This window comes from Tubulanus polymorphus, chromosome 1 (genome assembly GCF_964204645.1).
Source record: "Tubulanus polymorphus chromosome 1, tnTubPoly1.2, whole genome shotgun sequence".
In the NCBI taxonomy this organism is placed as follows: domain Eukaryota; kingdom Metazoa; phylum Nemertea; class Palaeonemertea; order Tubulaniformes; family Tubulanidae; genus Tubulanus; species Tubulanus polymorphus.
The window spans coordinates 22,878,143-22,892,156 of record NC_134025.1 but is presented as its reverse complement, the minus strand read 5'-3'; the positions used below and the strand labels follow the sequence as shown (position 1 = coordinate 22,892,156).

At 37.1% G+C, this 14,014-nt stretch overlaps 2 protein-coding genes across 2 annotated transcripts; one reads left to right on the top strand and one right to left on the bottom strand.

Moving 5' to 3' along the window:
• The first annotated feature begins 183 nt into the window (after positions 1-183).
• LOC141915092 (uncharacterized) lies at positions 184-3,045 on the top strand. Its single transcript, XM_074806499.1, has 4 exons — positions 184-276; positions 1,863-2,033; positions 2,496-2,549; positions 2,851-3,045. Exons 2-4 carry the CDS (start codon positions 1,871-1,873, stop codon positions 2,874-2,876), a joined length of 243 nt encoding a protein of 80 aa, XP_074662600.1. The 5' UTR covers positions 184-276; positions 1,863-1,870; the 3' UTR covers positions 2,877-3,045.
• Positions 3,046-4,777: 1,732 nt separating this feature from the next.
• LOC141908795 (retinol dehydrogenase 12-like) lies at positions 4,778-13,094 on the bottom strand. Its single transcript, XM_074799008.1, has 7 exons — positions 12,980-13,094; positions 10,905-11,023; positions 9,251-9,406; positions 7,985-8,089; positions 6,393-6,602; positions 5,728-5,947; positions 4,778-5,549 (listed from the first exon to the last, which is right to left on the bottom strand). The coding sequence occupies exons 1-7, from the start codon at positions 13,048-13,050 to the stop codon at positions 5,369-5,371; spliced, it is 1,062 nt and encodes a 353-aa protein (XP_074655109.1). The 5' UTR covers positions 13,051-13,094; the 3' UTR covers positions 4,778-5,368.
• Between the last annotated feature and the right edge of the window lie 920 nt (positions 13,095-14,014).

Below are 14,014 nucleotides of genomic sequence, written 5' to 3'. Positions count from 1 at the left end.
AATGCTGGGTGCCTGTCTATTGCAAATCAAATTCAAATTTGAATTTATTTTCTGACCGACTTCAGAAAATTATGAGTATTCAAGTGTTTTCAATAGAGACATGAGAAATAAGAATATCAGCATCATTTAAGGGAGTAGAATCGCAAAGTTTAGTAACGAGTAACATGTTCATTCCATAGGTAGCGCCACGGGTATCGTAACCTTGACCTTCTTTACAGTTCACTTCCGCAGAGTTTGGGTTTCTGAGATTTTCTATTTCTAACAGCAGATTAGCAGGTAAATTCAAGGTTATTATCGTCGATTGTGCTTTTAAAAATTGCGCTCCATTGTATTTGAGCAAATTCTGAAATCATGCGTTTCGTTGTGTCTCGACACCGCAGATGTCTGCAATTTTGGTAGGAGACATTTTTCATTAGAGCTCCACCAGTCCAGTCAGTCGTTCTAATTACCGTCACAGTCCGTCCGATTTTTTGGTTCGGGCTGTCAAACAAATTAGCCAGAGCAGGCGCTGTTAGTATCAGACATAATTCATGTTCTGTTTAATTGTTATGCTTTCCGTAAATGGTTGGGTCTAACTGCAGTATTTAGGTCACCTTTCTTTCTACTAAGCGTGGCGCTATCCTAATTAAGCAAAATCAGCATTAGGGACACCTAAACTGCAATCACTTCGACATGATTAGGTCAGCGTTAGTCAGTAACCTGTCTGTGGTTTAGTTTCACGATCGGATATTTTCACAAACCACAGTCAGGAATGGGAAGGTCATTTTTGTATGAAATCTTCGTCAGCCAATTTGACTGACGAGTAATTTGCCTGGCATTTCATTGTCTCTTAAGATATCCGTCAAATTTTTGTTGTAATCGACACACAACAGATTCGTAGTTTGTCTGATACCTATAACACCTCACCTGACGATCTTAATCCATGTGCAAATCGGCCGTAAAGTGAGAGTAAATTTCCGTAGAGTCAACAGCTGCCATTTTGAAAATTACTGGAGGTGCTGGCACCTGTGGACTGAGGCCAGGACAACAGCACAAACTGACGAAGCGAAACGACGAAATTGAAAAATATTAAGAAATCAACAATTATTCACATTTTTCTTTTACCAGAATTTATTATTTCATTATTTATAATGGAAAACACGAAGATTTGAAATATAGGTTGGAAAACCATCAAAAATAAAAATTGTCGTTTCGTCTTGGAAGTTTTATCTAAATCCTTGTAGGTCCCCTTGTCTTATCATGCCACATGTGCAATACAGAGAAATGGCGGCCAATGGCGAAATTTTTAAGGAAATTAATTAATTTCTCAAAATAATGTTGATTAATCACTCGAAACATACATAGAATTGGATTATTTCGAAAGGTACCTGTGTTAGTTTGTGAATTAAGCCATTAATTGTGGACTGAAGTGGATAGAAAGTTTATTTTTGAAGTGTTACTTTTTTCAACCGTGTTTTGGTCCTTGTCATCCCTAACGTTGGTATAAGCCCATCCGATTATAAAAAGCTTACCACCAACGATTAGGTAACTAACTAGGTCAGCGTGGAAAGTTAAAACATGGAAAACAAAAAGCTGAGTGGAGTCCGGTCGGCAAAAATCAAGTCACGCAAACTTATTTGACTGCTTATGTCTGGGTGGTTGGTAGTTAGTTACCTAATCGTTGGTGGTAAGCTTTTTATAATCGGATGGGCTTATACCATATGTGGTTTGTGAAAATATTCGATCGTGAGACTAACAGTCAGATTACTGACTAGGTGGTTGGAGGCCAATGTGGATACAAAAACCACTTCCAGGATTGATGAACAGTTCAAACTTGCATTAAATAAAAAAGATTACATTTATGGTTATTTTGGTTTTTTCAGTGTCCAAGATGACTGGTGGAGGTCAAACTATGCGTTATCCTTATACATTCACGGCGAAATTGATGCGATTTCCGTGGAAGCATTACTGGAAGAATACTAGATATTTCCGCTACTTTACCTACTCGGCAGTGTTTAGTTGGTTCTTCGTCTTCAGAAACATCCACAAAGCAGGTAAACAGCTTTTTCTGCTCTAATGGTTTCTCAGTGTGTGTATAGCAGGCTTCGATCTATTAGGAATAAAAGCCACTCACCCGTGGGGCAAGCATGTTTGAAAGTTGGCTTGTCCTCTCGAAGATCAACTTACACAGGCAATCCGATTGATTGCGTAATCATCCGCTGTATTGAGTGGGATTTGAGACTGCGCTAGCCCGGTGGACAGGATGATAATGACAATCTACTTGCCCTAATGAAAATATGCTTTTCCCGGGCAATCGGGAAAGTGCTTAGATCCGATTCTGTAGTACAGTGGATTACCCACTTAATTTGGATCATTTTGGGTCGGAAGGAGTTGATCTGCTCTATGTTGAATCTGAATTAAACACATTTACAATATTTGATCCAGATTAAGTGAGTCTGGATGTGTATCATATTTAGTTGAATAAAACAGACTCAATTTCTTTCCATCGTTTGTAGTGAATTCTCCTGGTAATGTTAAGAAATGGGAAGAAATCCGTGCAAAGAGAGAACGTAAGTAATCGCTTGAGATGTGCTACCACCTACTGGCAGAAGTAGAAACTACTGTACTTGTTTGTTGTATTTCAATCTTATTTATGCTTGTGGTCATATTGAGACCATTTGAAACTGGACAAACTAAACATTTTTAATCAGTTCAGAATATATTTTAATTCCAATTTGAAATTGATATTAATTTCTGCTGTCTGGAATTATAAATTGACCCCTTATAATTTGTTCCCCGAAACTGTTATTTCATTGGTTCTTAGCTACGAAGTGTGATAGCTTTTTAATGTAATTTCATTTTTGTTTCCAGACACTCATTTCGATGCTCCTCATTGACCTTCCAGTTCATAGGCAGAACATCACAACAACAGATTGCAGTGTGTTTAGAAGATGATTTGTTATAACATTTTATTATAGATGTCAGCACCATCTGACTAAGCCTTAGTTATGTTCTTTGATGTATAAATAAATAAGAAACATTCTGATTAGTAGTATTTAACAAAAATAGAGTTCATGTTGTTTGTGAATGTTTTCCTTGGGGCGTCAGTCAAACTATCTACAGCATGGAATCCCCCTGTGACATTTCTGGGGTCAGTTGTTCGAAAGTTGGTGTCAGAGAACTGCGGATGAATACCATAGTGTAACAATGAAGTTTTGATTGTCCACTGATTAAAGCAACTTCTGAGCAACTTGCTCTTGGCATGCAGTCTGGATGTCTGTAATACAGATATGTCATACTTTGATCCGTTTGTCATGTAGCAGTACGTTGATTAGTGGTGCATTGGATTTTTGACTTTAAAATGCTTTAAGATCCTGCCCAGCTGATCAGAATGAAAAATGGTAATGAAGTGTAAGAACGCCCAGACTATACGGTATACCTCTACGAGGCTCATTGAGTGCGTAATAACCATTAACACTTGCACAGCCACTAAATAAGCGCTCGGCTCAGGAATTCCATTTCTTCGGATGTTTCACAACTGATACAAGGGAAATGCTGATTTTGAGATTTTTTTTATGGTTTTTAACAGTGGCGCTGCTTTGCACCTCGTACCCAATAAAGAAGTTAACCAAATCCGAAATTCTCACTGATATAGTCGATTATTCCAATAATTTTCCGGTCTCATAACGAGATTTTACCGAAAGAAATATGCAAAGTCAATATTCTATGCCTAATTGTGGTGTAAAACAGGTTACAAAGAATATTCGCCCAGTCGAAGATACGGTTTTCCCCTCAATTGTATGTGCTGTGTTAATTTGGTAAGAACTTATAAGTCTCGTCTCATATCCCCTTTGGTTGGGGTCGTACATCTATTACCTGGCACTTCTTTTCTTGTGGGATTAAACATTTCCCGAGAAGTATATGTAAAATCACAATATCAATACGTACATTCGACGGAAACAGTACAATTTTTCAAAACTACCGTAGTTCAATATAGTTTCACATGTTTATTGACGCTTTTAGTGTTTAGTTTTTTACACATGGTCGACTAGAACTAAAATACACGCAGAATAATGCATGAATAACGACAAGCCGATAACCTGAAACAAAAATATTCTGTAAGAATTGAAAAAAAATCACACAGATTCACACTTTCCTGTTCTAACGTTTGGTTGATTACCATGAGATCTAAATAATTCAAATTACAGCTCGTTTTAGCTCAATGAGTCTCGAACTAAAGCCGAATTTAAGAAGTTCAAATTGAATGCATGTTCGTGTAGCAGGAGGACCATACGACGTTTTACGTAAGGATTAAAGGAAATAAAATGCTTTAATGAACTATTAATTTTTTCACCTTTTTCATAGATGAAATAACCAAATATGATGAAACTTTCAGGTTTCGTTATGATACAGTTAATAAGATAAAAACCCGACACGACTCTCACTAGAGATCATCGTCACTAACTTTTTGATTGAATAAATTCTTGATTTTATAACTTTTTAATCCGTATACAATGGGTTCTATTGACAGATGTTCTCACGTTTGAGTGTGGTAATTCTACCATCATGCAGTCAATTTTACTTTTGACCAAACAACCGATGAAACCATGTTTGAATTCGAATATTACGTTATTCTACTATAATGCAGTCGATTTTACTTTTCACCAAACAACCGATGAAACCATGTTTGAATTCGGATATTACTTTAGGTCGATGTTCTTTTATACGTCATTCATGACGACAAACGCTTTACCGGACAAAAACCTGCTTCAAACCTGAGATATTTCGTAACATAAATCATACAATTGAATAAAAAATGAATAGCATTACACACATAAATGACACAATTTAATTACAGTTAAATAAAGATATAGCAATAATAGATATCCGTTTCACGATCAACAGTTTCAATGCAAATCTGTACCCGTATAGCCCACTGAATTTATTGCAGCCTATAATAATGATTGTCAAGTATTTTTCATGTATGAAAAAAAGCATTCGAAGATCGTTAGTTTTTTCACAAAGACAGATGAATATGTTTTGTAGGGCGATAGAAACCCCTTAGTAGTGAAAAAGAATCCCAGTCGAAATATGGAGCTAACTCTGCCCGAAAGATGATTGATATAACAAATATGTATATTACAAAAAATGAGGCAACTTTGAATTACACGAGACTTGTTTTCGAAGATCCTATGGTAGGTATATATATATATCATACACCTACCCCTGCAATTCTGTGCAATTAAGATCTGTTTAAGCGTGGTCGGAATCTTCGATTCCTAAAAGCTTTGAGTTTATGGCCTTGACTTCTGGAATGCTGTTTACAATATGTAGTATTCGTTGTACGGTATATATCACACAAATATGAATCGTTCCGATCGTTACAATATTATGAAGTTGAAGCTTTTCCATTGTTATTTGATGCCGATTGAAAATCGAACGCCTGCCCATTGGATGGAAGATCTCTGACTTGGTCTTGTAGACCGACCAGTTTTACGCTCTCCTCCCATAAACGATGCGCCGCTATACCGTCCATTCCCGACGCTGTTATCTTAGTCTCTTTACAATCGCTGAAATGCAGGAAGACGTCATGAAGCTTCAATTGTATATATAAGAAAATCTTCGTATCAACTGCAAATCCAATAGATTTCTCATTTTTGAACATAATCAGTTCTACGTTATGAGTAGTCTGCGCCAGATTTTTTTAATATCCACTCTCTACGCGTACGCATTCTCGGTAAATCTTACCAATAATATTTCCCGGATTCGTTTGCTAACTCTTCAGCCAACGCGCAGTGTATGATCGTTTGAGCGCCTTGTCGAGGATTTTTCAAGAAAATCCACTGTATAGGCAACAACAGCGGAAAAATCAAGTATTTGATGATAGGTTGCTTGAGAATGGTCATGTATCTGCCTATTTCAGTCCTCACGACACCGGGATGTACTGCGTAAGTTGTAACCCCTAATCCTAAATACAAGGATCAAGATTTAAAATTCAATACCTAAAAGGTACACCTTTTATCAACTGAAAAAATCTATATATACGTACTAACAATTCATTTTTGGCATCAATATTTCATTATTATAACTTCAAGTTTCTAGGTATCCCCAATATCTATTTGGATTGCAAACTGAGGTTAAATGTTGGCGAATTGATTGATGAACGAGCCAATCGTGCAGTCAATTTTGATTTAAACAAGTAACGGTGGAATCTTGAATTTATCATTTTGACAATCATTACTCAAAAGTTGAATTCACCCACTGAGCTAAAATGTCAAGAAATATTGGCCAAATTCCATTCTTTATTGAGCGGTGTAATTCATCGTTTTAGCATATATAATATTTGGTTTGCCCTGATCGAACAGTTTTAGATGGATTTTCCTGCAGTTGTAAAGACCATAACCTAAACCAACCTTTCGTCCTTCTCGCCAATTCTCTCGTAAACAGCATGTTAGCCAGTTTACTCTGCGCGTACGCGTAAGCGGGATCGTAACTTTGTTCGCTCATCAGATCGTCGAACTTAATTTCTGCCCATCGGTAAGCTACCGACGTTACGTTGATCACTCGACTCGGCGCCGCCTGTTTCAGCGAATCTAACAACAAGTTCGTAAGCAGAAAATGACCTGCGAAGAAATTCAAAGAAATAAGCTGTACACGATTGTTTACACAACCTAAACTCGAAGATACAAGAGCCGGTGTAAAGGATCCAGTACAATTTAGAATGGAGCTATAATGGTGGTCCCCGCCCCTGAATACTTAGTATATAAATACGTATATTAGTATATATGGGAACCTGGCATGCGGGAAGCATTTCAAAAAGAGAGAGTTTAAGCCGAATTCTCAATAGAAACTTTCGAATTGACCTTTTTCAATTCAAGCCGTTGTCGGAGAATTTACTTTAGTCCATTCATCAGATAACTTAATTATGTCACACGAAATCAACACATTAATGGTACCCCCACTAATAAACCAGCCCATTAACCGAATCTATTGTGAACGGCACTGTTTGAGGTCAAAATATGGTATAACTTGCTGTTTTCATTCTCAACAGGTATTAGACCTCCACTTAGCATTAATATTTGTGCATATTTGGAAAGTTGATATTTCTGTGTGTTTATTACGGCCAAACATTAGCGGGATTGGATGGCATACCAAGGGAAATAGTGCGATTTCTATATTTGGATTGCATTGTTGTTAAATATGGATAAATTAATAATGCACTTCATGGGAGTTGTAATATTTTTGTAATTGGAATAGTAATTGACGGGTATATATACATTCTGCCGTCTTTAAAACACATGGTTAACCGCCTTATTCCGTCAGATTTATGAAAAATTTGAAAAAAATACAAGCGCCAGTGTGTTGTTAATTAGCTTGACTCAATTGCACCAAGTAAAGCTTTTCGCTAATACATTTTTGCTTTATCTTCTTTTCGATCATGGGGAACCTGAGACCTTCTGAGGCAATCGAGGATTCCATTTATGGCAGACGAGGACCCAACAGGTTCGCCTAGGTCTTCTACATTTCAATCAAAACTGAAAGAACTTTTTCTTAAATGAATCATCTGAGTATAGAAAAATGAATTGATTGTATATTTGGTAGGTCCTGTGACAATTTATGGATTCGGGAGCCTAAAAATTTAGTTTAAAGTTAATTGAAACTGCCGGGAACTAGTTTGGACAACGAGGACTAAGAGTGCTCGTCACATCAGCCTGTGGGAGAGCTGGTGCTGCGGTTCCTCATAAGAAATGGCAGAATACCTATAATAAACGTTAAAAACGGGCCGGGCAATTAAAAAAAACATTGAAATATTTCAGAAATGTCATATTCTTTTTCGATTTAAGTCACAGAAGAAAACCGCCGTCAGAATATGTCGAGGAAAAGTAATCATCGCAAAGATTAATTACTGCAGGTTTCATTAGCATCAGTGCAGTCTTATTTTGATGAAATGCTCGTCGAAACGGGATGCAAATGATTAACACGGATCCAACGCATTAATAGTTACCGAGGTGATTAACTCCAATTTGCATTTCGAACCCGTCGTCTGTCAAAACGCGTGGGCACCACATTACACCGGCGTTATTTATCAAAATATCCACACGCTCCTCATCTGAAAAACATATACGCAATATAATATATGTAAATCATTAAAATGTGTTGCTTTTCGGAGACTTTAAAAACGATGAAATACGCAATCCCAATATATCAATAAAATGAACTGTATTTACTATAAGATTTAGGAATTTTAGTGTTCTATATCTACGTATATCTTATCATTCAAATTATAAAATCGCAGAAGGCTTCAGCCTTTATTAGACACATATATGGAAGTGTAAAAAACACCAGAACTATCTCTAAAACGATGAAGATATTTCTAAGAAAACTCGGAAGTATTCTATTGTGAAAAGTATATTTCATCATAAAGCGTAAAGCAGTTAAGGAGAATTTCACACATTGAATCTTGGTGAATTGATATCCACCTGCGCGACAACTTTTCAACTTTTACAATCTTTATACAATGAAGTTAAATTCGCACGACGCTGATTGTATTTTGTTAGAACGGATTAATTGACCAAGTTCAGTGTCTTTATTACCATTATACCAAATCGGGAGACCACGCCGTGGTCGCATAGAATCAGCCGAAATCCCGGCGTTTTATTGTCCATCGGAATCACGGGGGATTTTGGCGGGACGCTGCTATCAAAAACCGAACCATAAAGGTCTCCGATCGAAAGCAGTAAATGTTCTATATACATTGGCGTCATTACGGACCATTTCAATCAAATATTAATGAAATGAAGAACTATACCACCGTAATTGTGTGTACAGCAGTAATGAGACCAGCAATTTTCCGTTCCAAATCGGTTACCTTATTTATACCATCATTCGTGCCGTTTTCCTTACAAGTCACCTAAATTGAAAATAAGCTAAACCGCACACGAGGCGGGAAATTGTTCTAAAGGGCTAAATGCGTAATTACCCGATATACGTTGCGTATAGTTGCTTTAATACTTTTTTTCCAAGGTAAATAATAACGTAGGCGAATATAATCAGGGACAGGCAATCAGGCGTAATTACTTGAAGTCTCCACTTAGCATATTGTTTTTGTTTTTACTCATAGCAAATCGACGATAAACAAAAACACTGATTATAAGCAGCATTTTTCATCATATTTTTACGTAAAGTATTTTTTTGTGCCGCGCATATATCAGCATAGCTACGTCATCTACGCCGCTGTTGAAGCAACAGTGTCGCCCGATCAAAACCTTACTTTTCAAAGCTTGTTGCACGAACAATCGCACGGACTGCAGACTGGCGAGATCGAGCTTGTAAAATACCACATTCTCCGACTGGGTCAGCTTTCGGATATCTTCCGCGGCTTCTTTCGCCCGGATCACGTCTCTACACGCCAAAATAACCCTTGCGCCTAAAAATAAATGCCAAACAAATACGGGAAAATTCATTAGTCTACCGACATTTGATAGTGCTTAATGTATGTATCAAAAATAACATTGTTAACGCTTGTTGCTCAGTGCATCCACCATCGGAAACGCGCATTCTTTTTTATTCGCAAACGCGCAACATATAATATAATGCGCATTTACCGTTAGGAAAAACAGAAGGCAAGATTTACGAACTCAATGAGTATATCCCTAATACGCGTGCTAACGTAGATCACCGACTGGCGGTGGTGTTTAACTAATTCCTAGGGGAAAGCGTGGAAAAAAATCACGTTCTCTCGGAGGATGAAGAGTATAACTGAAACGCTCCATATAGATCATCAGGACTTGATTAATAATTAGTCACGACGAGACTTCCGAAAACCGAGTCGAAATAACATACCATGAATACCGGTCGCTCACTTCGCCCGCCGGTGAACCTATGTTTATTAACACCGTTTAAACAATCGTACAGTAATTTGGGCGAATCGTAACGGGCGCAAAAGAACGTCCGCAAAGGCAAAAAATATGCGAACCATCAAGGCACTGGATAACCTTTGACATATATACGTAGATACCAGATTTTTTTTCAAAAGTTCTTCATATCTGTGTCTTCGTCGGATCAAACGCCTCCCATTCCTATCGTTCGGATCCAGACGTTGCAGCTATTGCCGGGATGCAAAAATTAGGCTTACTATGATACGGCGTTTTTGCGTCGATGGTGGTGGATGTGTTTCGTGAACTGGCTCAATAAACCACGACGATGACATATTGATACGAATTTTACTGCCCCAAAAGTCCACCAGAGCCAGTCATCAAATAGAATTTATGGTGGATTGGCTGCAGAAACATAGCGTGCTAAGGAAAACCTTTCATCTCTTAAATTTGATGTTGTACGCTTTATTATTTGTTGTGACGTAGATACACCGAAAGAGAACTACTCAATTCAGTCGCAATTTAAGTAAATTTCATTTCAATTTTCACATCATCAGACCTCATATATATCATAATGAAGATTCATTCATTATCTGTTTTACATACCGGGTTTTATGTACGATAGAACGTAAAGATAAAATGAAAATTCATTTTGAAAAAAAGGTGTGCATAAAACTGAAACGAAAGGAATTATAGTCTTCGAAACTTTATTCGCTTTCAATCAAACTGATTTTATCTGCTGCATCATTATCGTCGTATTTACGGCCGTTGCATTTATTCTGACATTATAAACGTTATTAGCACTAGTTAGCGGTTATCGGTTGTTCGAATGATATATCTATATGTGAATAAATATATGTACATATCACTGACTACGTATATACGTTTAATTGTCAAACATTATGATTAATGGCCTGTGCGTAGTAATTTTTTCTATAAATTGCTAGGAATTACGCCATGACAAGAGACTACATCTCCGATCGTGATATAAATTGTCCTGATTATATACGGCCGTTTGTTTCATACTATACTATACATACACGTACGTACCTCGTCTTGCCAAATCTTTCGCTACCTCTTTTCCGATTCCCGTATTCGCTCCGGTTATCACCGCCGTTTTGCCATCGAGTCTGTTCTGACATTTATTTTCCATTCCTCCCATGTATTTTCTGAAATCGATTAAGGTTATATATTATGTCTAAGTTTTGTAAATTTACTTTCCATTCCTCCCATACATTTTCTGAAAACGACAAACGTATATTCATGTCTAAGTTTTGTATATCGTCTGTTGACGAAAATGTATTTTCTCTGAAATGATATCGTCAAAAGGCAATATCTCCTTCCCGATTTACTCTCGACGAATACAAAGGAAAGGGTTTCAGCCAGCACTTTTTCGGGTGAGTAATTAATGACTTGGAAGTTTCTGTGGTTGTTCGTAGTGTTAACACCATCAAAAAGGCTCGGACCTCGCGAGGTAAAAGCGGATACACAAAAGACGAGTCGGGCTTATATGCGCATAAACGAAACTTCGCTAATCTTCCAAATCGTGTTTCAAGGCTATAGCTAGCATACACGGTAAAATGCTACTCGGTGCAATAAGCTCAGCAGCCGACAGGCGAACATGAAAATTTGGTGTTTACTGGAGGAATTCCGCGACTTCCCCCACGTGTATTCGCTTTAAATCCTGTTGATTTCACGAATTTTACGTATTGTATGTCCAGTTATTTTTGCCAATGTTTTAGTGTAGCGAAAAGATACATACACTACCACGATATTTCTAAAACTTAAAAAAAGAGACGAACAAATAATTTCAACTATTTCATATTATCTAATCTCAAATATGTAAGTATCTAAGACCACAAGTGAGGCATTTTATGCTTGACTTAATTGATAAGGTAATCGCGCGGTAATTGCCTTGTGAAAATCGGATGCCAAAAATCACTTTTTCGATATATACACTTAGTATTGATACAAAAAGAAATCCCTATTATATCCTGCGACAAACAACACAAGAGGGGCGTTTTTACAAAGTAGTAGTTGACGGATTCAAAAGCTCTTGAACCTTTTTCATTTGACAGCATAATAGGTTATAATTCGCATTTCATCACAGCTGGGTGGGGGAAAAACTTCAGCTGTAAAATGCATGGAGAGCGGAGAAACCCTTGTTCGTTTGTCGTTCTTTTGTGCATTCAAAAGCGTAAGTTTGGTGCGATATTCAACAAAATGTGCGAATGATAAAATAATTTCAAAGAATTTGGACTTTCGTTTTGTTTTGATGACTCGATTCTAACAAGAATTGATTAATTTTCGCACGCAAGAGTTTTATCGTTAGACCAATGATTAAAATTATAATATGATTAAAGTTATAGCAATTTTCATTTTGAGAATCAACGATAAAGCTATCTCCAAGTAAACGAACAAAACGGATTCTATATAGTTGGAACTTTAGCCAAAAATGTACTGGATTAGCTCGTTTTCCGCCTGGCGTGTAAAGATACGAGGTTTTTGTATTTGAATGTGATGGTTTAACCGACTTTTTGTTGTTAATACCTTCGAAAAAAATCCTCCAGCGGAGCGCGGTCAAGCACACTTCGTAGGAAAAGTCGGCTATTGCCTGTACAAATCGTAAATATTTCATTATGAACTTATTCAACAAAGCATTATAGAATTTACAGATATCGCAATTGTACTAGGAATGAATGCGAAGTTTAGAAGATGGAGTTTTTAGTACCCGGACATCGTGGAAAGTTTAGAATGCTTATTAATTATGTCCTGTTGAAATTTATTTATCCCAGCTGCACATGTGTTTCTGAGGTCTTCTATAGTATACGTGCGATATAAGAAATATACGTAGTCCAAGAGAAAATAGGAATGTTTGAATAAAATTCTTTGAAAATCACTTAGAAATCCGATTTCGATATTGGAGGTCCCGTTGAAACTATTTTCAACACGTTGAATTATAAATTTTTAAAAAAGAAACATTTCCTAATATACTACAGTAAACTACAGTAAGACTTTTCCACTAAATATATATAAGAATTTCTATATGAATTGACTATGTATAATCGGCCTGTAATTGACGTCGACATATCTATGTCTAAATTAGTAGTTGTATGAACACTTACTTGGTGCAATAAACCGCGACTGAAACAGCTATAAACATCACTCCCGAGGAAATAATTTCATATAAAGCCATGTTTTAATGGTAGTTTATTTGAGACCCGCAGGGCTCCTGTTTTGTACAATGCGCGGCAGGGCCTTCACTGAAGACGACGCGTCAAATTCTTACGCACTTACTCCACTCCTAGTGACGAAGCGAAGGAGCAAGGATGCAAACTCAACTAGCCCGCGCGCTGTGCGAGTCCTTCTAATCGATGCCCGCTTTCCCAAATTCACTATCTATAACCGCAAATCGCTATCAACCGAGCGTAAAAGAAATTTCTTGTTGTTGTTGAATCACCGTGTTGATCAACTTAGAGTAACTAAGGGTAGAGAAAACCTTATTTACACCTTATTTATCTCAGGTGAGTAATATAAGTCGTGTGGTCCACGCTCGCGCGCTTTGTGTTCAAACACAGTCCCAGTTGCGGCATTCCGCCTGCGAAGCGGTCTGTCGCCTGACTCCATCATTTCAAAATAATCGAATGTTTCATGTTTTTTCGTAAAAATATCTAGTCACGAGGTGGGCGTTGAAAATCCGTAATCGAATGAATATATAATCAATCGGTGATTGATTTCAATGAGTGTAAAATGCTTTGAGGCATCGAATTGCCCCCGCTGAGCGCTGTCGTGCAATGTCAAGTGGGTGTTTTCTCTAAAAGAACTCCGTGATTAAAAAAAACTAGATTTCTGGTTAGGTTTTGAGAAACAAAACGTATATTTTATATTCAATTTTGCCTCCATGTGCCATTCTTATGGTTGAATAGATTCTTATCAGAAGTGAAAGCCATAGATGATAAATGTCTGAATTCATTTTTGTTAGAGTATATTGTAAATAAACAGCACATTGCGCTCAAAATTTGAAATACTGTCGTTGTGATTCTAATCAGGAACTCTCGTAGTACGTGCGGTCTGCCAAGATAAGTGTTCTTTTTCAGTAAAGTATGAATCTTTTTTTTTAGCTTACATGATATTTCATGAGGTTTTGAAAGATATATCAA

Coding starts and splice junctions, on each gene's coding strand:
- LOC141908795 (XM_074799008.1), bottom strand. CDS start 13,050: ATGGCTTTATATGAAATTATTTCCTCGGGAGTGATGTTTATAGCTGTT. Junction 11,024..12,979: donor GTCGCGGTTTATTGCACCAA/GTAAGTGTTCAT, acceptor AATCGATTTCAG/AAAATACATGGGAGGAATGG. Junction 5,550..5,727: donor GAATCCGGGAAATATTATTG/GTAAGATTTACC, acceptor CCTGCATTTCAG/CGATTGTAAAGAGACTAAGA.
- LOC141915092 (XM_074806499.1), top strand. CDS start 1,871: ATGACTGGTGGAGGTCAAACTATGCGTTATCCTTATACATTCACGGCG. Junction 2,034..2,495: donor CAGAAACATCCACAAAGCAG/GTAAACAGCTTT, acceptor CATCGTTTGTAG/TGAATTCTCCTGGTAATGTT. Junction 2,550..2,850: donor AATCCGTGCAAAGAGAGAAC/GTAAGTAATCGC, acceptor TTTTGTTTCCAG/ACACTCATTTCGATGCTCCT.